General features: G+C 37.4%; 5 protein-coding genes across 9 annotated transcripts; 3 read left to right on the top strand and 2 right to left on the bottom strand.

Moving 5' to 3' along the window:
* The first annotated feature begins 594 nt into the window (after positions 1-594).
* LOC121233927 lies at positions 595-2,682 on the top strand. The gene is made up of 2 exons (XM_041145647.1): positions 595-1,636; positions 1,802-2,682. Exons 1-2 carry the CDS (start codon positions 702-704, stop codon positions 2,439-2,441), a joined length of 1,575 nt encoding a protein of 524 aa, XP_041001581.1. The 5' UTR covers positions 595-701; the 3' UTR covers positions 2,442-2,682.
* Positions 2,683-3,798: 1,116 nt separating this feature from the next.
* On the top strand, positions 3,799-10,545 carry LOC121266985 (biotin carboxyl carrier protein of acetyl-CoA carboxylase-like). Of its 4 annotated transcripts, XM_041170873.1 has the most exons (10): positions 3,805-4,105; positions 4,854-4,946; positions 6,037-6,249; positions 6,865-6,941; positions 7,514-7,567; positions 8,209-8,457; positions 8,543-8,605; positions 8,744-8,812; positions 8,898-8,943; positions 10,231-10,545. In XM_041170873.1, the coding sequence occupies exons 2-10, from the start codon at positions 4,925-4,927 to the stop codon at positions 10,290-10,292; spliced, it is 855 nt and encodes a 284-aa protein (XP_041026807.1). In that variant the 5' UTR covers positions 3,805-4,105; positions 4,854-4,924; the 3' UTR covers positions 10,293-10,545. The 4 variants fall into 4 exon arrangements, 3 of the variants coding, with proteins under 3 accessions (XP_041026799.1, XP_041026807.1, XP_041026818.1); XM_041170865.1 differs by lacking the exon at positions 4,854-4,946 and having other exon boundaries at positions 3,799-4,105; XR_005940958.1 differs by lacking the exon at positions 4,854-4,946 and having other exon boundaries at positions 8,543-8,645; positions 10,231-10,344.
* An 876-nt stretch (positions 10,546-11,421) lies between these two features.
* On the top strand, positions 11,422-17,751 carry LOC121266874 (protein RETICULATA-RELATED 5, chloroplastic-like). 2 transcript variants are annotated; one of them, XM_041170727.1, is made up of 8 exons: positions 11,422-12,091; positions 12,314-12,443; positions 12,815-13,345; positions 13,721-13,828; positions 14,021-14,569; positions 15,930-16,043; positions 16,484-16,631; positions 17,615-17,751. In XM_041170727.1, the coding sequence occupies exons 1-7, from the start codon at positions 11,478-11,480 to the stop codon at positions 16,628-16,630; spliced, it is 2,193 nt and encodes a 730-aa protein (XP_041026661.1). In that variant the 5' UTR covers positions 11,422-11,477; the 3' UTR covers position 16,631; positions 17,615-17,751. The 2 variants fall into 2 exon arrangements, with proteins under 2 accessions (XP_041026661.1, XP_041026655.1); XM_041170721.1 differs by lacking the exon at positions 17,615-17,751 and having other exon boundaries at positions 16,484-16,785.
* On the bottom strand, positions 17,099-19,386 carry LOC121266890 (arogenate dehydrogenase 1, chloroplastic-like). The gene is made up of 7 exons (XM_041170738.1): positions 19,093-19,386; positions 18,810-18,978; positions 18,504-18,659; positions 17,650-17,732; positions 17,501-17,570; positions 17,358-17,432; positions 17,099-17,252 (listed from the first exon to the last, which is right to left on the bottom strand). Exons 1-7 carry the CDS (start codon positions 19,272-19,274, stop codon positions 17,175-17,177), a joined length of 813 nt encoding a protein of 270 aa, XP_041026672.1. The 5' UTR covers positions 19,275-19,386; the 3' UTR covers positions 17,099-17,174.
* A 2,225-nt stretch (positions 19,387-21,611) lies between these two features.
* On the bottom strand, positions 21,612-25,052 carry LOC121251400 (cation/H(+) antiporter 15-like). Its single transcript, XM_041150656.1, has 3 exons — positions 24,853-25,052; positions 23,061-24,059; positions 21,612-22,906 (listed from the first exon to the last, which is right to left on the bottom strand). Exons 1-3 carry the CDS (start codon positions 25,048-25,050, stop codon positions 21,668-21,670), a joined length of 2,436 nt encoding a protein of 811 aa, XP_041006590.1. The 5' UTR covers positions 25,051-25,052; the 3' UTR covers positions 21,612-21,667.
* Between the last annotated feature and the right edge of the window lie 219 nt (positions 25,053-25,271).

Raw genomic sequence — 25,271 nt, forward strand, 5'->3', positions numbered from 1 at the left:
GAAATTTACTTTCACAAGAAAGCGTAGGGAAGACGGAGGGACTAAGAAGGAAGGTAGGGAGATCGAATAATCGATGATCAGATAGTTGAGAATCATGAGAATACGACATCTCTACATGTCTATTCATCTTTATCTGAAATTTATCGGCGGTAGGCATCTTATAACTTTAATGCAGCCAGATTGCCTTCACTATAGACAAATTCTCATCAGAGTCATGAAGGCTAAAAGCAGACATGAAGATGCTGATTACAAGCTTGCACATTTATAGATTTGATTTTTTTTTTCATTTTATTTGTTGTAACCGGAAATGCAATTAATGCTTCAATTGAAAAAATATATATTACACACTTTAAAAAAAAATATTCTATAAAAACACCATGATTAAGTTTTGGTTTTGAAAAATGTCAGATGTAATTAAAAAAAATTATTTCTCTACGTGTCAGTTATTAGTATATTAAAAATCATGAAATTTAAAATTTAAATTAAAAAAAACTAATAAAACGAATATAAATAAAAGTATAACTACACGTATCACTTCTACTCCTTGCATAAATCATGTTTAAACATATTTTTCTTGTAACATCATCCATCTCTCATTTAGAGAGTAGTGTCTTCCTGATCAATCTTAGTAATCTATCAATTATTTGTCTTACTTTTGACTTTCGTTCCTCCTCCCCAGATTCTCAGCGTTGCTTCCATTCATGAAAAGCCTTTATATACATATGGAGATCATCTGCAGAATTCCTTGCAGAAAGCGGAAAAAGAGAGAGAATTTCTGCTTTTCTCTAATGGCTGCTTCTTGTGGCTTTCCCGATATATTTTGCTGGGTTCAGAACCTTCCGCCAATCTCTAGAAAAAACTCCATGTCTCTATGCATATTTTCTTCAAGTCCATCCCAACCTTCTCTCAATCTCTCCATAACAAAAAATAACCAATATTCTCCAAACCTCTCTTTAGCTATCATTGCAGATTTCAGTCCCCCCATCTCTCTTTGGACTTCAAAACCTTTCAAGCTCAGCTCCAACTCCATAAAACTGGTAGATGAGGAAACCATGTTCGACCTCTTGGTCAATTTTATTGAAGATGTCCTTCGTTATGGCTCAAACAAGAACAGCTCCTTCCTCGATTTCCTTAAACTGGACTCTGTCTCCAACTTTGAAGACATATTCAATTTCACGTTTCTCACTCTATTATTCCTCGTTTGCATCTATGAAGCACCTGCGGATCTACGTTCCGAATGTCTAAATACTCTTAAGAATCACCTAGCAAATTGTCGGTCAAGACAGGCAACAAAGTTGCTCATGAAACTCTTGGGCTCTAATCTAGAAGAGCAATGGATGCGGTCCATAAACCTTGCAATTACTAGTTGGAATACAGAACTCCAAGCCACCCACCACTCACTCAAAGCACCATCACCTCTGTTTTCTTATGCACTTTCAACCTTCGGGCTGTGGAAGGTTCAATTATACTGTCCAGTCAAAGCCATGGATATCGAAAATTCGAGCAACCCTTCTGCCGATGAGCGATTGCAATTTTCTCTGACTTTCCACCAACTTGAAGGCGTTGTCCAGTTCAATTACAAAGTAGTGATTCAAGAGATGTGGGTCGACGTTATGGTGAACACTGATAACATACGGTACGATAAATTCTATTGTCTATTTCAATTATTATTGTCAGAAAAAAAAGACGGTAGAACAGCTAGATATCATGCTTCTTAATTCATCGAGATCAAGCTCTAATTAAGTTTTTTATTTTTCGTTTTTTTTTTTTACAAGCTCAAAATCTCTTTCTTTTCTGACAGGTGTGACGTTATTAGACTTGTGAATGAAACCCTCATGAATGAACGGGGAGTTGGAGCTTCCGAAAAACACTTTCCCTCGCGAATTTCTTTGCAACTTACTCCAATTCGTCAAACCAAGATACTGAGCCTTTCAGTGAGTAAGTCATCTGAGAATCCAGCAATAGAGTTCGGCTACGAAAGAGGTATAGAAGCCGGATTCGAACCGCAAAACACATACTTGGGGCTCAAGGTATCAGCTGGAGAGACCACGACTATGAATCTGAAGCCATGGAAGTTCGAAGAATCCGTTGATGGCTATAGTGCAAACTTGAATTGGTTTCTCCATGATCCCATGGATGGAAGAGAAGTATTCTCTTCCAAGCCTTCAAAGCTTGCATTACTCAATCCCAAGGCTTGGTTTAGAGACCGATACTCGAGCGCATACCGGCCATTCAATAGGCAAGGAGGAGTAATTTTTGCTGGGGATGAGTATGGGAATAGAGTGTGCTGGAAGGTGGACAAAAGTGCCGTAGGAAGGAGCATGGAGTGGGAACTAAGAGGGTGGATTTGGTTAACTTACTGGCCTAACAAATATAAAACATTTTATAACGAGACCAGGAGGCTGGAATTTAGAGAAATCCTTGATCTTACCATTGCTTAATTAGCTAAGAAAAACTACAAGAAATTGGCCAACTTAATTTCTAGCTTTCGGGCTTCTAGCTACTTGGCAAATGGAACTCATGATATCTTGCCATATTTTGGATCGCTTTCTATCTTGTAGTGCTTATATTTAGCCCGCCAAGACTTCCCAAGGGTCCATTAATTGCGTCATTTTGTCAAAAAAATTGGCTCCAAAGTTCATTTAGGACCGTTTGAATGGTAAAATGAATGAAATGGTTGTGAATGAAAGTTAAAAATTGAATAAAATGTTGTTAGAATATTATTTTTTAATAGTATTATTATTTTGAGATTTGAAAATGTTGAATTGTATTATATTTTGTGTGTAAATTTAAAAAAATTATAATAATGAAAAAAGATGAGATGAAATCATTTCTATATTTAAACGAACCCTTATTAAGAAAATGCGACTCCTCGTTTGTATTCACAACTCATCTCAACTCATGTCACTACTATTTACTATTATTCAGTAACTTTAACTCACAAATCTCACTACTATTCACAATCTATTTCAACTCATCTTTGTATGGATATTCTATTATGGAAACTTATCATGAATCTCCCTACTAATTTAGAAAAATTTCCTTCTTTATTTTAGGGGGTTAAAATTTATGACACATTTCAAATGACTGTATATTTAATTGATTAAGATATAAATTCATTTAAAATATACATTATCAACGTGTGTAATTCAAAAGATCAAAATGTATGTCAAATTTCAAGGCCTCGACTTTATTGATTTTGACATAATAAAAAATATTGGAAGATATATTTTTAAGTTCCAACCAAAATAATAAAACAAAGTAGTTTACTCCTTCCTAGAAGTGTTTCTCTTTCATAAATACCCCTATTTGAAAAAATGTTTAGGTGTCGTTTAGATTTAAAGATGAATTAAGATGAGTTATGAATAATAATAAAATATATTATAAATAATAATAAAATTTTTAAATTAAAATTAATAAATAATAATAAAATAAATTAAAATAAATTAAAAATATAAATCTCTCTATTTACGATGGCCCGCTTCGTAGCCATAAAACGCCGTAAAATCTTGTTGTAAAGCCCAGAGGATAATGTCTAGCCAACGTAGCCCTACAGGTGTACCCAACAAAACCTCCACGCAAAGACCGACAAATCATAAGAGCCACGTAAGACGACGGTATAATACAAGAATAATATTAGAGAAAAGTTATTGTAATAATATATATTTTGCACTCATTGTATAATTATTTCTAATTGATCGTTCACGATATTCATTTAGAGATATGTGATTCAGATGATATCACATTATGTATGTAAAATAAATATTTTTAATAGTAATTTTTATCTATATTTATTCGTACAGTAAACCCCGCGTACGTTAGCGAGTACGAGCACCAGAACGTGGAGGGTGGTGTGGGGGCGGACATTTCGAAGCTCAACCTCTGCCAAGTTCCAACTGCACTAAACCAACCAACCTATCTCACAATAAAACGCCATTTCCGTCTTCTCGATTTTGCCCCCATAATTCCCTATATATCCCCCTCTTTTGTTTCGATTCCTTCATTTCCTTCTTCGTTTTCGTTTCCTCCTCTCGTTTTCGATTCCCTTCGTTTTGATTCGGTTTCTCTTCCATGGAGTCTGCCGCTCTTCTCCGATCCTTTCACTGTAACTCTCTCTCTCTCTCTCTCTCTCTGTGCGCGCATGTGCGTGGGTGTGTGAGGTTTGCTTGATTTGAGCTTGGACTTGGTTTTCTTGTTCGATTTCGACTCTGTTTGGTTCGTTGGCAAAATGAGAGTAAGCGGAATTGGATAATATTGTCAATTTTGAGAGAAAAAGTATTGATTTCAAAGCATATGTCTGTGCTAATTTTCTTGAAACTTTTCTCGCAATCATTATATTTGTTCATAAAATGAGAGTAAGCGGAATTGAATAATTTCTTGCATTGCTTTATTTATTATTACTGGTCGTATGAGCTTAGCCATGTTTATATGTTAGATACAGAGTTTTTTTTTTTTTGGTCCGAGGGATTTGTTCCATTTATTTCAATACAACACATCTCATCTTATCTAATCATTACAACTTTCCAAAACTTCTACACAAAATAAAATAATTAATTCAACTTTTTTAAATCCCAAAATAATAATAATATTAAAAAATATATTTTAATAATATTTTATTCAAATTTTATCTTTTATATCAACTCATTTAATCTCATTTACGAAAACAAACAATGTTAGTGTAATTTTTTAGGATCTTTGACGTTGGAATTTGTCTCAATTTTGAATCTAACAGTGAATTATTTGTTTTTTCTTGAGCTAAGTGGATCGGAATTAACAAAAAGTCCTTTTAAAAAAACTGAGGTAAAATAGGTTTACGTTACTGCGATTAGATGAATTTATTGGCACCCTTGCGGTTATGATTTTTAACCTGTGAATTGATGGAGGGGTTCTGGTTGCAAAGTTAAACATCATAACAGGACGAGAGATGGGATACAGGTACACTCGTAGTGAGTAGTTGTAGAGTTGTTCTGAATCAGAAGCAAATGTCTGATTTAGGTGACAAACTGTGGGCGTATTTTGCAGCTGCATTTAGTGATGAAAGAAATTGCTTTCATGTTTATTTTGAAGGGATTGGGCACCTATGAATTTCTTAGATCCCACGGTGGAGTTTTTGAGATACTAACCATTTTTTTAATTAAATTGTTCAGAATTTTCCTATTTAAGAACTTTTTTTGGAGAACTTGATACAGAAGACTTTCTTCATATGTTCTATTAAGAAGATTGAGTGCCACCTTGACATAGGTAACGGGCTATGTTTGAATGATGAGATGATCTTAGGTGATCTATGAATAATAGTGAAAAAGTAATGAATAGTAGTAAAAAAGTAGTGAATAGTTTGTAAATAGTAGTGAAGTAGTCTGAGGTGATCTCAAATCACCTCACTAACCAACATAGCTAATTGGTAACTTTCTCCAAACACTCTTAGGTGTGGCTCTTGTACATGTCCCTTGTATGTGCACTTGCGGAAAACTCTTTGCCGAGGCCTGTGCACCCTCGGGATTAATTGGGATGCTGTTCCCGAATACCTGGTGCCAATAAAAAAAATGTCCCTTGTACTTGGTTTTGCCTATTTTCAATAAAATTCTTATTTATTGATAAAAATTAAAAAAAAAAAAATCTCCAAACGTAATATAAATAATATGAATAAATCCTTTAGAATTAGGTACCATTAGGCATTAGCTATTCTAAATAATAGGAATGAATCCTTTAGAATTACGTACTATTAGGCATTAGTTGCAAACTTTTAAGAGTAATGTTAAATACAAATCTCAAATCTAGGATGCGCAAGTCTCGTGCAATCTCTTTGAAAAAAAGGGGGACCCACCATAAAAAGTGGATTTTCAGGTGAGTCCTACTTTTTTTGCAAATGGTCTGTATGAGGTTTGCAAGCCCTAGGCTTGCACAAATCATTTTCCTTTCAGAAAAGTATCTTTTGGTGCCTGAAATGTGACTTGTCTCAAACAAGGCTGAAAATATTATTTTATTTTATTATTTTTTTCTGCACTCAAATGCTTATAGGGTTCTGTTGAATTCCAGGTTCTGTTGTTGGAACTACTTCACACGTGTGCTCTTCACTTGAGAAGCCTAGTCTGCTACGCATATATAATGCTAGCTGGCCTATTTCAAGTAAATCATGCATTCAAGGATCAACAATTAGTGGGAAGCCCTTTGTTTCATCAACGAAGCGGAAGGGAATGGTTGTATCATCTGTGAAGACATCTGAAGCTACAGAAACATCTAAGTCCGATGGTGAGATCACTTCTCATGCCAGAAATACTGTAGAGTGAATCAGTAGCCTTGAAATATATATATTTTTTTTCCCTGGTTGTTGCAGACATGAGACATGAGATGAAGTTAAGTTTTAGCAGTTGCATTTTCAGATACAGAAATCATGCTTGTTTCTTGGTTTATACATGGCACGACAAATATATAGTGCTTCCTCATTGGTGTTTGTTGTTAAGCTTTGAAGAAGGGAGAGAAAAATTAGAGAATGAGTGCCAATATGTTCGTTTTTTAATTTGGATTTTGGCAAATGCTTGGTTGAGAGAACCATATGTCATTTTTTATCATCTCAATTCATTCATTATACATTCTGCTTTGCATGAATATTTGTTATTGTCTGAACGTAATTGCACTGTGTTACTACTAAGAGAATCTATCATCGAGAAATGTAGTTGCATTTGGGATTTTATTCTTCTTCAAACACGATGCTGCAGTTCTGCATATTGATATTCATAAAATTTGTGAAACGAGATGATTTCAATATTGTTTTGTACATGCATATGGGTTTCTAATATATAAATTTTTTATCTAAGTTTACCTTTTGTCTTTGCATACTAAAACTGAGTGGCTATGATGCGACAGTTTCTTCACATAGTGTTATTCAAGGCTCATTGGAGAAGAAGGCTCCACTCAGTGCTACTTTTCCTAATGGATTTGAGGTGAGAATATCTCTTTGAATCTTACAACTTTTTTGCTCCATATGTTTATCTGTGATGTGGTACTGTTGGCTAATGACAGATCTTCTGAAACTAGCTATTTTCGTTGGGAAAACATGTTTTTTCATTATTTCTAAGCTGACCAAAAGATTTGGAAAAGGTCACTTTCCTTAATTGCTATATGATGACCTCCTATATTGTGATCTCTATTCTTGCACATACCATGATAGTCTGAAAAGCAACGGTACTCTTCATCCTAAATCTTGTTGCCCTCAGTTATATGGCACATGAAGAATAACATTTCTCTGGTCTAAATCTCCTACTTATGATTTTTTCCATGGCCGAGTTCTGACTCATGCAAATCTTTGACACTCAGAAAACACATACGCTCAGGGCTCACCCTATTTTGATTTTACTCAAACTATGTTCATGGGTTTTTCCCTTAGTATGTATCTCTTGGTTGGGCCTGGCATTATTCTGGTTAATGTTGCTTTGGAATCTTGCTACCTTCATGTTTTGCATTCTTTCCTTCTGTTTGAATATATATCAGTTGTATACTGTTTTAAAACTATCAGGCACTGGTACTAGAAGTCTGTGATGAGACAGAAGTTGCTGAGCTGAAACTAAAGGTGAAATTTAATACCCTTGTTTAAATAGCTGACATTTCTTTCTTTCTTCCTTCTTCTTCTTAATATTTTTTGGGCGATGCTGTAGTTGAAAAGTACATTAAACCGGTAAGTGTCAGAAAGGTGGTGGCAACTCAATATCCTATGAGGAAGTTTTATAGGCTCCTTTAAACAAGCAATGGGCATTGTGCATGAAGCTTGTGTGGGAGGGCAATATAATTAATGCATCTATGATTTTACGTCAAATCCTTTTACTGATACATCAGAGTCAAGTTGGAAATCAGTTACCCGCTTGTCTGTTACATACTTCGATGAATTGGAACTAAAGCCCGCTTATTGAACAGTACTTTGACTTGTGCCCATTGGCCTCATATTTGGCATAAATCACAATTCATTTTGATGGCTCTTTGTCCTTTATATATGGAAATGAGTGCTAAATGTAAAGATAACTATAACAACAAGATCATGATTCAATCTCCTGGTAAAATATTAAAAAAAAAAAAAAAAAAAATCTCCTGGTAAATTTGAACAAATTACAAATGACCCTCTAATATGACCACAGAACATCGGCGGTTGCATGAATGTTTAAGATGTTTACTGCATTATCTAATTAGAAAAATTGGATATATGTTGATGTTTGATAGGTTGGAGATTTTGAAATGCATCTGAAGCGGAACATTGGAGCCACAGCAGCTCCTATGTCCGGAATGTCACCAATTACACCACCACCTGTTCCAACTAAACCCATGGTTGAATCAGCACCTGTAGCCCCACCACCATCACCATCAAAGGCTCCTAGTCCATTTACAAATGTGCCCGTGGAGAAGTCTTCAAAGTTACTAGCATTGGAGGCTTCTGGATCAAGTGGATATGTCCTAGTATCATCCCCAACAGTATGTGGTGTGCATATGCTGTGTGGACCACTTTTAATGTTTTCATTTTTGGGATAACTTATCTGCCATCACTTTTTCCTGTTAGGTTGGCTCATTTAGAAGGGGCAGAACGGTGAAAGGGAAGAAGCAACCTCCTATATGTAAAGAGGTAGTTATGCATGCATGGATTTTGTCTGCCAAACATTTCTGTATACGTCCTTTTCAAATTTATATGTAGCCACTAGTGTAAGAAACACCACATTGGCTTCGAAACCTAAATTGTTTCTCTTAATTCTGGGATTTACAGGGTGATGTAATAAAGGAAGGACAAGTAATTGGATATTTGGATCAGTTTGGCACTGAACTTCCTGTGAAGGTGAATACTCTTTTCATTTTTAATTTTGGTGATTTCTTCTTGATGAGTTCTTATAATGGTGATTTCTTACTGGCATGTTGAGCAGTCAGATAAGGCTGGAGAAATCTTAAAGCTCCTCTTTGATGATGGAGGTAAAAAAATGTCTCTGTTCTTGCTATTTATGACTCGATTTATTTTTCTCTTGAATTGCTTCATGTAAAAGGGGAACCGCTTAGGTAGCCCAGCCGGATATGAGCATGTTCACTGCAAGATAAATTTCTTCTAATTTATAGTCTCTAATTACTCTGAAAATTATAGATGATTGTGAACAACGAAGATGAAAGTTATATCTGTTGAAAATGATTCATATGGTATTAAAATCCCAAGGGGTTGGCCCAAGTGGTGAAAGCCTTGGTCTTGAGATATCACTCCCTTCAAGGTCTAATGTTCAACACCTCATAGCTGCAAACAATTCTTTAGGGCCACACCCCCTGGTGAAAAATCAGCGATTTAACTAGTTCCGTGTAGGAAAACTTCCGAGGGTGCGGTGCATGGGACCGGGGCTTACTCTGCAGGGTTGGGTCCGAAGGGCCCTGCCTTGGAGAGGTTCCCTGACATTAAAAAAAAAAAAAAAATATATATATATATATATATAGTGTTAATCTTTCTAGGATATATCCCATCATGATAAATTCCTTCTTTCCTTTCTCGGCTAACTTGTGCATCTTTTGTCCATGCTTAATATGTGAATCAATACCATTCTCAGTGCAGCCATAGAGGTTTTGCAAGGTTCAATGCAATTCTTGAGTAATAATGTCCATTAAAGTTACTTACCCATAAATAATGGACATTAACTCAGTCAGTGGTGTATAATTTTTTCATGTCATTCCGATCAAAAATATCTTTAGGCCAGCCAAGCCCCTTGTTGCAGTCTCATCATACAGTTAGGGTCAGAGAAATGAAAATAGAACTTCTATCATTTAGGATCTGAAATAGCTGTCTTAAAAAAGAAGTGAAGACTGTTTTGAACTAAGAAGTTCGTACTTGGGTTCTAGTTGATGGGGGAGTTTGTAACATGAGCAGCAGCTATAATGACTTTCTTAGTGAGTGTGAATTTTGGCCTATGAAGTTCATTCTTAAGTTATGGTACATTGATTGATGGATGTGGTCTGTAAGGGCCGTTTGGATCCCAAACCCATCTCAACTTATCTTATCTAATCATTATAACTTTCTCAAATTCCAACACAAAATATAATAAACAATTCAATTTTTTTAAATTTTTAAATAATAATAATATTAAAAAATAATATTCTAACAATATTTTATTCAACTTTCAACTTTCATCTCAACCTAACTCAACTCGTCTTATCTAATCATAACTTGAGCTAGCTATAATGATTTTCTTCAAGAGTTTGATTTCAACTGTGTATGGTTTGCAGAAGCTGTTGGCTACGGAGACCCTCTAATTGCTCTTTTACCGTCGTTTCATGGTATCCAGTGAGCTCTCCCCAATCCGTGGCTATTCCCAGATAATCATTGTTGTTGGAGAGATGTGAGGATTGAAGTTTTTTTTTTTTTTTGGTTGTCCTGGAGTCATGTTATTCTTTCCATCTTTTGCGTCTTTACCTCGACTGAAGTAGGGGACTCTAGTGTAGTAGGTGCTGTGTTCTTGATATTTCTTGCAGTTGAATTGGCTGTAGATTCGGGAACAATTATTTTAAGCATTAGGTATTGAGAAATGGTTTGTTCTGTCAGGACAATATTCCACACACCGTTTAAGGTGTAGTTGTTTGTTGGTTATGGTTAAGCTGGAGATGTTTGTTGCATATTGAGGCAGATCGGACAGCTTATAAACCATGAGGATGTTTGATTAAGAGCAGATTTGGACCCTGTGACGAGGAACCCGAACCAACACGAGGGTCAAAGACCTAAACAGATGAAACCATCTATCTCTATTTCCAACGTGCCTGCCAACAGCATTATCTGCTAGGGAAATTGCCCATAAATATTCAAGATGCCAATGTTAGCTTAGCTAATGGTGGAGATCACATTTAAATTGAAAAGGGCCGAACGGACTATATATGAGTTGTATAGAATGGGAGTGAAGCATTCAACGTATGTAAGGATATTGATGACAATCAAGCAAACCACTGGCAAGTATAACGCAATGAAGTGTTATTGAACTCAATGATGCAAATATGATACAAACGACACTTTTTATGTGATAGTTAGTCGTCACACGTTAGGAAACACCAGCCATTCAATACCGTGACGGTATAAAGTCTCATCTTATCAAGACCAATACACACAAATATATATATATATATATTAATTAATAAGATTCACACGTATTTTACCAATTTATGTGACCAAGAATTTTACAAATAGGCAGGCCACTGCGCACTTCCAAGACTCCAACCAGAAATAAGAATAAATAAAAGAATTTTATATATTATATTATCATCTTATTAAATATAATGTGATATATTTATTATTATTAAATAATTATTTATTATATATTTTATTATTATTTAATAACGATAAATATATCACGTATTATTTAATATAATTAAAATAAGCTGTGAGCGTGATTTATAGTATTACTCGTAAATAAATAACACTTTTAACACTTTGTCCGAGGTTGATCAATCTCTCTCTCTCTCTCTCTCGTAATTTTTTCAGCGAAATGAAGCCCCACGCTCACAGAGGCTTGGGCACTCCACCATCGCCACTACATAAAAGCTCTAGTCTCCGCCCCTCATGTGCTCCGCCTCTCGAACTTCTTCGCCACCGAGTTTTCCGCCAATATCCAACCGAGAAACGCCGCCACTTAATACTCTCAGTTACAGACCCCCAATATTCATGTACCGCACCCGCCCGGCGCCACGTCTTACTCGCTCCCTTTCTAACCGCCGGCGGTTGGGTTCTGCGGGCGGCGCTCGCGCGTGCGGAAGACAAGCCTCAGGACTCCTCCACACCGGAGAAATCACCCGTGTCTCCGACGGTTGTGGAGAAGAAGGAGGATATCATTGTTTCGAGGATTTACGATGCGACGGTGATCGGAGAACCTACAGCCGTGGGGAAGGATAAGAGTAAGGTGTGGGAGAAGTTGATGAATGCGAGGATTGTGTATTTGGGAGAAGCAGAGCACGTGCCGATCCGAGACGACAAGGACTTGGAGCTTGATATTGTGAGGAATTTGACAAAACGGTGCACAGAGTCTGATAGGCCCATATCTTTAGCTCTGGAGGCATTTCCCTGTGATATGCAGGAGCAGCTTAATCAGTATATGGATAAAAGGTCTTCTTAAAACCATATTCTATGCATACATACACACGCACGTAAATACGTATATTTTTCTCTATTAATCAATGACTCTACATATCAGTCATGCTCGCTTTCATGGTTTGTGGTTCTTAACCACGTTTAGCGGTCTTATGTTTGAGCAATTTTGATGAATTGTTGGAGTAATTTCCATATCGAATCATGCATGAATGTGATGAGGCCTGTACTTGATGGCAGGATAGATGGAGAAACATTGAAGTCTTATACATCACACTGGCCACCTCAAAGCTGGCAGGAGTATCAGCCTCTTCTAAGCTACTGTCGTGATAATGGAATACGCCTCGTTGCTTGCGGTACTCCGCTCAAGGTACTCCTACATCTTTTCACATAATTCAATTGGCACCTTGCTAAGTCGTTCCTTCTACTCTATAGGTAGGGAACATGTATCATATGTAATAGGAAATAAAGTAATCTAGTGTCAACTCAATGCAAGTTAACTCCGTATGACCCTTTTTCAGTACAGTATCATGGAATGGTGCACTTTCCTGTGGTGGATCCAATGATCTAATTTTTAGATACATATCTTTTGCAATTGAAGGAGTAGACTGTTTGCTCATCTTTCTTTACTATAGTAATTTTCTTCCACCAGTTTCAATTTCTATCATTTTATTATTTCAACTTATGCATTAGTTTATGTAGTAACTGTGGAGCACACGCACATTATTCTGATATTAACAGGTTTTAAGAATTGTCCAAGCGGATGGAATTCGCAGGCTTTCTAAGGCTGATCGTAGATTATATACTCCTCCAGCTGGCTCGGGCTTTGTTTCGGGCTTCACTTCCGTCTCACGCAGATCACCAATTGATATGAATTCACCAAGTCTATCTGTCCCTTTTGGGCCAAGTTCGTACCTATCTGCACAAGCAAGAGTAGTTGAGGAATATACAATGGCCCAGATAATTTTACAGAACATAGTGGATGGAGGAGCCACTGGGATGCTAGTGGTCATAACAGGTGCAAGCCACATTATGTTTGGATCTAGGGGAACGGGGGTGCCAGCAAGAATTTCAAAAAAGATGCAAAAGAAAAATCAAGTGGTTATATTACTTGATCCTGAAAGGCAACAAATACGGAGAGAGGGGGAGGTTCCTGTTGCTGATTTCTTGTGGTATTCTGCTGCTAGACCCTGCAGTAGAAATTGTTTTGATCGTGCTGAGATTGCTCGAGTAATGAATGCAGCAGGCAGGAGGCGAGATGCCCTTCCTCAGGTTAGCTGTTTTCATCATAATATTTGCGTTCTTTTTGGATGTATTGCAAAACTTAAAATCTAAGTCCTGGAATTTGAACTGTTTTTTCTAGTGGACTGGTCAGTTGATGAATTTTGTATCTCTTTAAAGATTTCTTAAGTTTCTGAAGAATTTGAACCCCGTTCTCTAAAGAGTTGCGGGTTTTAATCAGTCTCCTTGTGGACATATTGATCTGGATATAACAATCCTGTGTATCTTTACATTCATCTATGGTGGATGGAATTTGAAAATGCAGTGGGTTTGTTGCTTGAAAATTAGGAATGGTTTTATGTAAGGATCATCTCCCTAAATAATCTTTCTTTGTCTCATAGATGATAATGTTGACATGCTTTTCAGGACCTTCAAAAGGGACTTGATCTTGGTTTAGTATCACCAGAGGTACTACAGAACTTCTTTGATATGGAGAAATATCCCCTGATTTCAGAACTTACTCACCGTTTCCAGGTATTTGAGTTTGTGAAATGAAACCGTTTTTGGTATTTTGTCATGAATTTACTTTCCATGTTATATTGTAGAACTATGGATATCATAGGAACATACAATTGTTTATTATCACTGTGGAGAAAAAAAAAATGTTGGTAGAAGGAAGACATCCATATAGACACTCAGGTTGACCATGGCTCATCCTGGATGCAGGGTTTCAGGGAAAGATTGTTGGCAGATCCCAAGTTCTTGCATAGATTAGCTATAGAGGAAGCTATATCTATAACAACTACTCTCCTAGCACAGTATGAGAGGCGCAAAGAAAATTTCTTTGAAGAGCTTGACTATGTCATCACGGATACTGTACGAGGATCTGTTGTCGATTTCTTTACAGTTTGGCTTCCTGCTCCAACTCTATCGTTCCTTTCATATGCTGATGAGATGAAGGTGCCTGACAGCATGGACACTTTGCAAGGTCTCCTTGGCTACATCCCTGATAATGCATTTCAAAAGAATATTGTCGGGAAGGACTGGAATCTCAGTCATAGAGTTGCATCAGTGCTTTTTGGTGGTTTGAAACTTGCTAGTGTTGGGTTTATTTCCAGTATTGGAGCTGTAGCTGCCTCAAATGTGTTGTTTGTGTTTCGTAGATTTCTTAATCCAGCTCTGATTGCTAATCAGGGCAACAAAAGATCCCCAGTACTCAAAACAGCTGTTGTATATGGATGCTTTCTTGGAACATCAGCAAATCTTCGTTATCAGGTAGAGAGAGTACTCATTTTAGATTCTTGTACTCATCAATCATATTTTAGCATTGTTATTGCAAATCTCGTGCTGATTTAAAGACTATATAGTAGTAATGATATATCTTCATTTATCTTCTTTTTAAATACTAAATGTAACCTAGAGTATAGTTCCTTAGCAACGATAGCTTTTGTAAAGGCATTTAAAGACATTGCTTCCTTTTGATTGGCCTGATACATCGTCCTTACATTAGATATGTTTTCTTAAAAAATAACTGAGATAATTTTTTTCAAATCAATCATGAATTCAGTAAAGATGAGTAAAATGCATATGGTTGACTTTTTCATTAGGACGTAGGAGGGACTTATCTAATTATAATCTGGCTTTTGGCATGTATCTCTTTTAAACCCCAACGGAAGGCCCAAGCCACATGGCTTATAGTCCAAAATGACTAGTCAATGATACAATTAGAACCCCATTAGAACATTATAAAGAACGGGAACTCTCCTTCTTAAACAATGTGGGTATCACAATCTCTCAATCTCACATTTCTGGTTGAGATAGATTTTGATACCATTTATAACGCTCCAATAGAAGGCTCAAGCCATATAACCTATACTCTATTGGTTATATGACCTATACTTCCTTGGAACTCCATTGGAATATTATAAAAAGTAAAAACTTCTCATTCCCAATTAATGTGGGATCTCATACACTATCTACCCTTATCACTTATCAGAATGGGGTTATCACAATCTCTCCCCCTTATATTCCCGACATCTTTGTCAAGCTAGTCCATCGTAGGTGGCACGGCTCAAGTCTCACACTTATGGTTGTGATAGGATCTAATATTATTTGTAACGCCCTCAATGTAAAGCTGAAGGCACATGACCTATACTCCAAAATGACTAGTCAATAATACAATTGAAGTTCTATTGGAACATTATAAAGAGCAATAACTTTTTCTTCCTGAGCAATGTGGGTCATACACCATCTACTCTCACTTATCAGAATGGGGTATCACAGGTTTCATGCTTTGTCATGTATGTTCTCTGCAGTAACTTAACACCTTTTTTGTTAACAATGACCATTGTCAAGAATAGACTACCTTTTAAAATTAATTCATGCTAGCTTGTACGTGTATTCTTTGCTTTCCCTCTCTCCCTCCTCTGAATCCTTTCTTTTGATTTATTATTTCAAAAATTGTTAAAGCCTAAATGTGCACCATTGGCCATGGGTTGTGTGTGCCATTACATCCTCTTAACTGGCTCCTTGGTATTTCAAGTTTCAACCGATGCTGTGAATGCCCAATATTTATGCCACAACATTAAAAGATGTGACTGTTGTATCTTATTGTTTATCAGTTTTCTTGATGCAGATTATTGCTGGAATAGTGGAGCATAGAATTTCTGATGAATTTTCTTCTCATATTTTACTTGTGAATATGCTATCTTTTGTTGCTCGGACAATCAACTCTTACTGGGGAACTCAGGTTAGAATCATCTAAATATTTTATACAGTCTAGTGTTTGTTTTTACCATTCGTTTCATTTATTTCTCCAAATTTTGGATGGATCATATGAAGTTAAAACAACTTCATAATTCTTTATGAGAACCAATAAAAAAAACTTCATTACGGTACTTGTCACAAGAGAGGAAAGCCTGCTATGAAATTTTTCATGTTTGGTTCATGTAAAATTTTGTTTAATAAGTGAATTTATTTTTGGGTTTTGATGCATGCGCAATGAGCTTGGTTTTTGTTTGCTTTGGTGCTCATGCCTCCTACTCTGATACTGCACAGTGCACTGTTATTTTAGTCGTTATATCTTTCCTGCCAGACCCTCACCCACCAATACCACAAGTACCGTAATCTAATTGAGTAAATTTTGTGTCTAGTATAGGGTTGACGTTGTCTCTTAATTTCATTCTGCAGCAATGGGTTGATCTTGCACGGTTTACTGGACTGCAAGCTCGGAAGAGTGGAGCACCCGCTTTTGAAATATCAGATTCTCCTAATCATGCTGCATTGGGATGTGGCATCACGGAAGACGCCACTGTTGATGAAATTAAGAATCAATAAGGTGAAAAATCTGACTTCAAAATTTCATTTTAATTTCCATTCCATTCTTTAAAAGCGGTGAAGGTAGATCTGAGAGAGAGAGAATTATGGTCTTTAGGCTAAATCGGTCAACATCGTTCTTTCAATTTTGGTGAATACAAGGGCAGGATTTTTAATTCTGTTTAGGGGAAAATCTCAGTTTGGACCGAACAAATACACTTGGACGAGTTGAATAAGTGTTCTATGATAACAATGATCAATTCAAAATTTCAATAGATGCAAATTTAACAGAGCAAACATGATCAAACAAATAAAAAATATAAAGTAACAAATAAACAGTTTTTATTGCGATTATGCAGTGATTGGTGTATTATTGACTCAACGGCATTTCAAACTAAGCTTTCTATGTATCTTTTTGGTGGAACGAAAAAAAGAAAATAAAAAGAAAAAGAAAGTCCTCTCACGAGCGTTTAGACTTTTAAAACAATATATTTGAAACGTTAAAACATCGTTAATACGTCACAAATCTGCGACGAGAGTAGTTCTCATGAGCGTTTAGAATCATTCAATCCTGTTCCTCCTCCCCCATCTTCTCTAGCAGCTTCTGTTTGACTTTATTGAGAGCGAGTTCAAGGTTTTGAAGCTGCATGATTAGGAGATTCTTGGTCAAATCTACTAATGATAGTGAAGGATTGATTGTATCAAAAATCATTTAAAAAAAAAAAAAATAGGCAAGAATGGTCCATACCTCTTGTTGGGCAAACCGATTATGTACGAATAACCCGCTAAACAGATCAAAACTATCTCTCACGGTGCTTTCTTTCTGCATATAGCATAATGTTAGTGTGTTTCTGCGTATAGTAGAACTAGAAGCGATTGAACATACCTTACCAGTTGAACAAGTGCCTCGAAGCCCTTTGTGTCTATGCTTGTAGACTGGATCTCCATTTCTGACAGAATCCTGTCAAATTGGAAAGCTTCATGACAGCCTATTTTATTTACCAGGAAGTTGAGAAATGCGATTAGTTGGGCTCTTTTACCTGCCAATGGTGTGAGTTATAAACTGGCTCCTAGCGGCCACTTTATCATGTTCTTGGCAAGACATCTCCAGCATTCTGCAACCCTGATGTGTAGTCATGTTGTTACACAATGTTCAATGGGGTTCAAGAGTCAACAACGGCCGTGAAAGAAAAAGATTTGAAACAAGAATTTTCATATCCTAGAGTATTTAGTAGTGTGAGAGAGATAAATACATGATATTCGATTAGAAAGTTGCTGGGGATAGAGAAAGTTGCAGCAGTCATCAGAGAATGAAGCAAACATTAAAAAGATGCTGGAGTTGGCATATGTATTTGGATGATGAATCAATTGGGACGGCAAAATTATATGGTGGAGAATATATAATAAATTACTTGTTCATGTTTTGTATTGTTGAAATCGAAGGACAAGCTTATGTTGGTGGTCCATTTAATATATACAAAATAAAATGAAAAAAGAAAAGCTGATGGTGACCGATATGCCTTTAATTTCTTATGTTGGTGGACCATTTAATATATACAAAATAAAATGAAAAAATAAAAGCTGATGGTAACAGATATGCCTTCAATTTCTCATGTGGGGTCTTTAAACTTTAGTCAGGTGTCGCTGGGGTGATTATTTTTCTGCCCATCAAAGGAAGTACTTGGAGCTAATTAATCTGGATTAACTTCGTGATCAGATATATGTATGTATATGCGTGTGAATAATATTCATGCATGCATGTATATATAGAGAATAATAATGATGGTATGAATCTGTATAATTCTATTAATTTCAGTTGGATAATAAATTATAAACGTTTGAGAGAGGAAGGATAAATAGTAAATACTTATAGAATAGAGAGTAGTAGCGTTACCTCGCTTTGAAAAATATGGAGAAAGCTTGAGCAGATACCTTCATCTCTGATTCGAACTCTGTCGTACATGAAGTTTAGGCCTTTCCAACCATCTTTCCCGCTCTGCGGACCAAACATTGGGTGAGTGCAAAGCACGTCCGACTCCTCTGGCACTACCTATTAAATTATGCATATAGAACATACTTGTTTGTATTAACGTTGGGAAATATTTAAAGAAGAAATTAACGAGTTTGATAATTAAAAAAAGAAAGAAAGGAAGAAAGAAATCGGGGTCCGGGGTATTAATTAATTAATAGATGTATGTACTCGCAATAGAACGTTTCTTGGGTGCTCTTTGACCGAGAGTACATCGGCGAAAAGTGTTGGCCGTTTCATACGATCTAGAGGCATTGACCGGACAACCTCTGTTAGAGAGAGGATCGAGGTGCAAATCAGGACTACGTCGTTTTCTGCTTCAAAAAACGCACCTATGTCCCTGATGAGGAAGTGCTTAGAATATTTAGCATACCAAAACATTACGCCTATCAAGTATCAATACTTAACTTATTAATCGATCTGTGTACTAGTTTGGATGTACACTTGTATTTACCTGAAGAAGGAGATACCCATATGGGCACAGAGCTGAGAGTAATCAGTACGAGAAGTTGCCCGTAGAAGGTGGCCTTGTCTGATCATGGTCTTTCCCAGAAACTGCCCGAACGGTCCGAAGCCTACTATGCCTATTCTCAGAGTCCTTGAAGCCACATCAGAGTGCTCAGATGAAACAGACATAAGTGGAATGTGAGAGAGAGAGAGAGAGAGAGAGAGACAGAGACAGAGACAGAGATGCCCCCCTTGGAAGAGAGATGTGGGTTTATGTACTTTAACTTTGGGTCCCTCCAGCATTTTGTCATTGCATCCCTTTTTAAATTGGAAGTCATTCGTAGTAATCTGGATCACTGACTCCCAGCTGAAACTTTTAGCCATTCGTTTTTGGGGGCCCATTTGGAAGCTCCTCAACCCTTTTATGCTACTTACTCGGAAAAAAATTAAAAAAAAAAAAAAGAGAGAAAAGGAAACAACAAAAAAAAGAGTTATAAAGAGTTATAACTCCATTTTCAATGATACTGGTAAAGGAGGGGAAAAAAGAGAGTCTGAATTCTCCTCCAATCTACTAATTTCTTCTAGCTAATTGCGTGGGCGTTGGCAATGAAAATTTAATAAATCTTAATTGTGACTTTACACATGAAACTTGCATGGCATTTGTTTTCAGGTCATTTATTGTGGGCAGATTTTTTCAGAGGCAAGTATGTTAAGAGCAATCATTTATCTCTTTTGGCGCCAAATAAGGGTTCTCGTTTTTGGAGGTCTATTGTTAAGAGTATTCTTAATTTTCTTAATAACTCTAAGTGGCGTGTGGGAGAGGGTAATCTCTCTTTTTGGTATGATAATTGGGAGGAGGGTGGTCCGTTCAATATCCAATTTATAGTGATTGAGCAACCTTTTATAAAAGTTAAAGAGTTGTACATTGATAATGGTTGGAATGTTCCTCTCCTGGAAAGGTTTGTGGGTCAACAAAAAGCTACGGAATTGCTTCAGTTCTTGGCGAGGCGTAAAGAGGGACAAGATGTGTTAATCTGGAGGAAGGAGAATGATAGTAATTTTAGTACTAAAAGTGACTAGGATTGTATTAGGGTTCAGACGACCCCTTTACCCTGGGCCTATTGGATTTGGCACAATAACCTTTCTAGGAAAATCTCTATTATGATGTGGAAGGCTTCTAATAATTGCTTGAATGTGAATGAAAAGATTAAAATGGCAGGGATCCTTTTGGTGTCTAAATGTAATTGTTGTTCTTTGGGTCAGATTGAGGATCTTAATCATGTTCTTTGTTCTGGTAATTTTGCTAGACAGATTTGGCACATGGCTTCTGTTCAGTTAAGTGTGCATATGGGTGAGTTCGGAACTTGGAAGGAGTAAATTAATTTTTGGTTTTGCCGTGTTGGTAAATCGTCTCAAGTTCGGACCATTTTTGGCCTCCTTCCCTCTATTATCTCTTGGAAGTTGTGGAAAAGGCGTTGCAAAACCAAGTATGAAGATAAGTTTGCTACAATTGAGTCTGTTTGGCATGTTATTAATTGTTGGATCCGTAGAATTATGCAATTAAATATGAAAGCTTTGAGGCTTCCTAGCCAAGATGTCACCATTCTTAAGAGACTAGATATTTTGATTTCGATTCCTAAAGTAAAGAAGGTTTCTGTGGTGAATTGGATCCCGCCCCAACAGAACTGGGTTAAACTTAATATTGATGGGAGCAGTTTGGAAAATCCTGGTCCGGCTGGGGTAGGGGGTGTCATTCGTGATGTTAGAGGTAAGATGCATGCTACTTTTTCCACCTCCTTAGGACAGGGTTCCAATAATTTCGCTGAATTAAAGAGTTTGCTGGAAGGTGTCAGGAGGTGTTGTCATCTGGGTTTTCGTCGGGTTTAGATTGAGACAGATTCTCAAATTCTTGTTAACTGGATTAAAAATGGAGAGTGTAATATCTGGTATCTTGAGGATTATTGGGATGAAATTCAAGTTTGTCTTGGTTGTTTGGAGTATAGTGTGAGTCATGTTTTTCGTGAAGGTAATGCGGTGGCAGATTTTCTTGCTAAACAGGGAGCTGGGGGTCTGAATATGGATTGGACTGAAGATAGAGTTTCTCTACCCAGCAAGTTAAGAGGTCTTCTTCGGATGGATAGACTTGGTCTTCCTTATTTGAGGATATCTTAGTGAGGTATGTTTTATTTGCTTTTGTTTTCATTGTTATTTCACTAGCTATCTGCTTGCGCTGGTGTTTTTTTGCAGGTTGTTTATATTTTTTTATAGGCTTATTTTTTTTCTGGTCTTTATGTTGTTTTTGGCACCTTGTAATTTTGGTTTCATGTCTATGATTTTTTAGGCTTGGGTTTTGGTCTTTCTTGCATATCTGTAAACTCCCAGATTTCTAGTTGTAACCATGGTTTTTCTCCGCTATAAGTGAGGATTATCAATAAAATTGTGGTACCGTCCTCTTTCCAAAAAAATAAAAAAACCTTCCATAATTCATTTACAAGGAAATTCTTGTATATATGTCAAACTACAGTAAAAAAAATTAATCAAAAAAGAAAAATAGTAAAAAGAGGACTAGTAATATATAGACGTTAAACGACAGCTCGATCGATGGAGGATCTATCCATGGTAATTCTCCATGACCCTCTTTCTGGTTCATCAAGTGGAACGTCATGAATTAGTAATTGGTTTCTATCAGTACCGATGGAATGTTGCATCAACTTCCCAGTCCCCATTCTTTGCTGTTGTATCACCAAGACTGATGATGTGCACCTAAGATCCGGCGAAGCAAGCATATCGCCGATGATCCCAAGCTCGGGGCACTCACACCACTCACCAAGTGCTGTGATAAGAGGGGACGGTTGATGGTTCCTCCCCACTAGTATTAAATCAAAGCAATCTACCATCTCTTTTATTGATACAGAAAGGGCTAACCCATCTCTCACCACTTCTTCTACAACCACAAATCGTTCGTTCCCCACATTAGCTTGACGGTATTCATCGATCAAGTCAGTTTCGAGTTTTCTTTCTTTAGTGTTTTCGGCTCCAAAGAGAAGGAACCGGACGACTGTTAGATCAACGCTCTCACTTTGGGCCATGCGAGCACCATAGGCTAGTGACTCCGCGTCATCCGCACCGCCAATGTAGATTACAGCCACATGGTATAATGGACGACCTGTACTTACAAATGGCATCGAACCCCTTAGGATGCCCCGGTCGACGAGGATTCCAACAGAGCATGGTGCGCTGTCGAGGATATTGATGTTCATGCCCTGGATGGCTCGGTTAACTGAGCCAATGGAGCCATCTATGGCCCATTGCTTATGAAAAGGCACTATCACAATGGTTGCTCTCTTATCCACTCCTACCCGGCAAACGTCGTTGTGCATTGTTACATAAGGTGAGATGGAAGTGAAAGATTGAACAGTGACAAAGCCTTCATTTTGGTCCTCGTACTGTCTTAAGGCGTTAATGATTTGGCTGGTTGAAGTTGTGCTTGTTTGCAGGGAACCATAGGGCTGGTGGGCCACAAGAACCGGGGTGGCTCTCCCCACAAGCTCAACGAGGACAATTGCTATGACTGCAATTTTGCTCTCTTCGGAAGCATGTGATACTTCAAGGAGATTTACGATTGCAGGAACATTATCGTGGTTGTGGATGCCGACTAAGATTCGGAGGTCCGCCTCACGCTTGGCATGTTGGATGGTACTTCTCTTGATTGCAGTATATTGCCAGGAAGGATCGTAGAGGTACTTTATCAGTGGCGTTACGATTGCTGTTACCACTATCACTGACAGCACTGACAAAGCAAATTCTTCATCTGACAGAACCTGCCATTGGGGAATTAGATCAGCCCCATACAATTTCATGGTTAGGGACTTGATAATATTCGGTATTAATTGCAATATATACTAATCGTGAACACAGCCAGCCACAACAAAGAAACTGATCATCGAGTGATTTTGCTCATACGTACTTACGTACCTTGCTTTCCTTCCAAAGGTTGTAAAGGTTAAGCTCCACGATGCCTTTTGCGTTCATGATAAGCCCGAGCACGAAAGCTTCTCGTACAGGCATATCACCATACATGGCAGGAGCCATAACGGCAGCAAGCTTGGCAGTGCAAGAAAGGATAACAACAGATGACACAATCCACGAAGCCTGGGCACCAACTTTGAAGATGTTCGTTCGCAGGCCACTAATGGATAGATAGGTGGGGTAGAACACCAGTGAAGTGAGAGCCTCCGTTTTTGAGATCAAAGCTACTCCCAGAGGTGGTCCGTCCGGCACAACCAAACCTAGGACTAATGGCCCGAAAACATAGTGCTGGCCGATGGTCTCGCTCAATAATCCGATCACAAGAACCAAAAGAAAAATGGAACGTATAAACGACTCGCTAATGGGTTTGTCTTTTGGTGCACGGTTTAGCGCCCACAGTATTGCTGGCTTGACGATAAATACAATACCAATTACAAGCGCAATAGAAGATAAAATTGCCATCGCCGGTCTTAGTCCTCCGCCCTTATTTCCCATTACTGCTAAAGCAACCGCTGTCAAGGAAATACCAAGTAAATCGCAGAACATTGCGGAGGAGAGGGCTAGACGGCCAATGTTAGTGTTTAGCATGTTGAGCTCAGTCAGGAGGCAAGCAATGACGGGAAATCCTGTTAATGTCTGTGACTCGGCTATTGAGAAGAGCGATTCTTTAAGGCTGGTTTCCTTGGCAACATATCTTGCAAAAAAGAAGGCTGACAAACCGGCGGTTAGCGTTGTGAAGAAGAAAACTGATAATCCGATGGTCATGGCTTGTTTTCCTGGCCGCACCATACTGGTCAGATCCATCCTCACACTTACTCCGAACAGGAAGAACATGAGCCCAAATGTAGCCATGGTTTCAATCAACATGGCACCTCTTGTCGGGAATAATTTTGATGTTATCAACCCTTTATGTCCTAGAAGGGATGGGCCAAATACCATACCACTCTGCATCCATGCATGTTGTCAAATTACTACATTAACGCGCGAAGATCATAAGTACATAATAATTATGAGATCATTTTACGTTAATTATATATATATATATATATATATATATATATATATATATACACACACACATGCACTACTTTAAAAGAAATTTTATTTCCAGTCTTGAGTGGAGATTGTGTGTAGTCTCATTGATGAATGTGAGAAAAGAAAAAAAAATTATTTTAAAAAAGATACTATTGTAATTTTAAAATTTTTGTTAAACATAACTGTATGGCCGCTTGCCTGAGCACTTCCCACTTGGAGACTGTATGTAGACTAACTCTATATTCTTGGGTAATTTTTTGAGCTAGCTGCTAAAATGCATCAATTGAGCAATTGGTTTTGCTATTATATATATATCTAAAAGAACAAAACACGAGATATATCGATCTTGGAAGACAATTTTTTTCTAGGCCAGGGGCGGAATATAAATATATAACTGATCTAGACTAAAATTTAAGAAATAATTCAACAATATTAAAAAATTACCTAGTAACAGTACTAGTTGATGCGTCTGATCTATTCCTGATTTGTGGACAAAAACATGCTTCTTATAGCATCACTATGCGGCCAATTTATAAACATAACTTAAAATGTAAATAAAAAATATCAATCGATCGAGATGCAACATGCAGTAAAATGTTGTGAGATCCCTATGGTATATTTATCTCTCTTTCAAAAAAGACGGTTAAAATATAGCATGCAACATGTATAATTAATTGAGAATAGATGAAAACAGAAACCTTACAAAAATCTGAGATACAATACTTGACTGTCCGAGGGGCTTTAGACCGACATCGATTAGCTGAGAAACAAGTGAAATCGCAGAGAGCTGCAGCAGTAGAAGGGCTGTAGGGGATTTCAAAGGGTTTCCATGATACCAAATAAGCTTGTTTGTTTTGCTGCGGGGATCGTGGCAAACCAGAGACATGTTCGCCATTACCATGGTCATTTCATGGATCACAATAGATGGTTCTGTCTTCATTGTAATTACTTATTAGATATGATTCGCTTTACTTCAAAGGATTGAGGATCGAGATGGAAGAATCTAGTTTCAAGTATCAGAAAAAATGAGAAGAAGAAGAAAGAAGAAGAAAACAGTACGAGCCAGAGAGAGAGAGAGAGAGAGAGAGAGCGCAATGGGAGAGGTCAACCTCTTGTTTAGGT

The sequence above is a fragment of the Juglans microcarpa x Juglans regia genome, chromosome 1D, assembly GCF_004785595.1.
Source record: "Juglans microcarpa x Juglans regia isolate MS1-56 chromosome 1D, Jm3101_v1.0, whole genome shotgun sequence".
NCBI lineage: Eukaryota > Viridiplantae > Streptophyta > Magnoliopsida > Fagales > Juglandaceae > Juglans > Juglans microcarpa x Juglans regia.

Coding starts and splice junctions, on each gene's coding strand:
- LOC121233927 (XM_041145647.1), top strand. CDS start 702: ATGAAAAGCCTTTATATACATATGGAGATCATCTGCAGAATTCCTTGC. Junction 1,637..1,801: donor GTGAACACTGATAACATACG/GTACGATAAATT, acceptor CTTTTCTGACAG/GTGTGACGTTATTAGACTTG.
- LOC121266985 (XM_041170865.1), top strand. CDS start 4,072: ATGGAGTCTGCCGCTCTTCTCCGATCCTTTCACT. Junction 4,106..6,036: donor TCTTCTCCGATCCTTTCACT/GTAACTCTCTCT, acceptor GTTGAATTCCAG/GTTCTGTTGTTGGAACTACT. Junction 8,606..8,743: donor AACCTCCTATATGTAAAGAG/GTAGTTATGCAT, acceptor TGGGATTTACAG/GGTGATGTAATAAAGGAAGG.
- LOC121266874 (XM_041170727.1), top strand. CDS start 11,478: ATGAAGCCCCACGCTCACAGAGGCTTGGGCACTCCACCATCGCCACTA. Junction 13,829..14,020: donor AACTTACTCACCGTTTCCAG/GTATTTGAGTTT, acceptor TCCTGGATGCAG/GGTTTCAGGGAAAGATTGTT. Junction 16,044..16,483: donor ACTCTTACTGGGGAACTCAG/GTTAGAATCATC, acceptor TTCATTCTGCAG/CAATGGGTTGATCTTGCACG.
- LOC121266890 (XM_041170738.1), bottom strand. CDS start 19,274: ATGTCTGTTTCATCTGAGCACTCTGATGTGGCTTCAAGGACTCTGAGA. Junction 18,979..19,092: donor ATGGGTATCTCCTTCTTCAG/GTAAATACAAGT, acceptor CTTCCTCATCAG/GGACATAGGTGCGTTTTTTG. Junction 17,433..17,500: donor TCGAGGCACTTGTTCAACTG/GTAAGGTATGTT, acceptor TGCTATATGCAG/AAAGAAAGCACCGTGAGAGA.
- LOC121251400 (XM_041150656.1), bottom strand. CDS start 25,050: ATGGTAATGGCGAACATGTCTCTGGTTTGCCACGATCCCCGCAGCAAA. Junction 24,060..24,852: donor GTATTGTATCTCAGATTTTT/GTAAGGTTTCTG, acceptor GCATGGATGCAG/AGTGGTATGGTATTTGGCCC. Junction 22,907..23,060: donor ACCTTTGGAAGGAAAGCAAG/GTACGTAAGTAC, acceptor CCCCAATGGCAG/GTTCTGTCAGATGAAGAATT.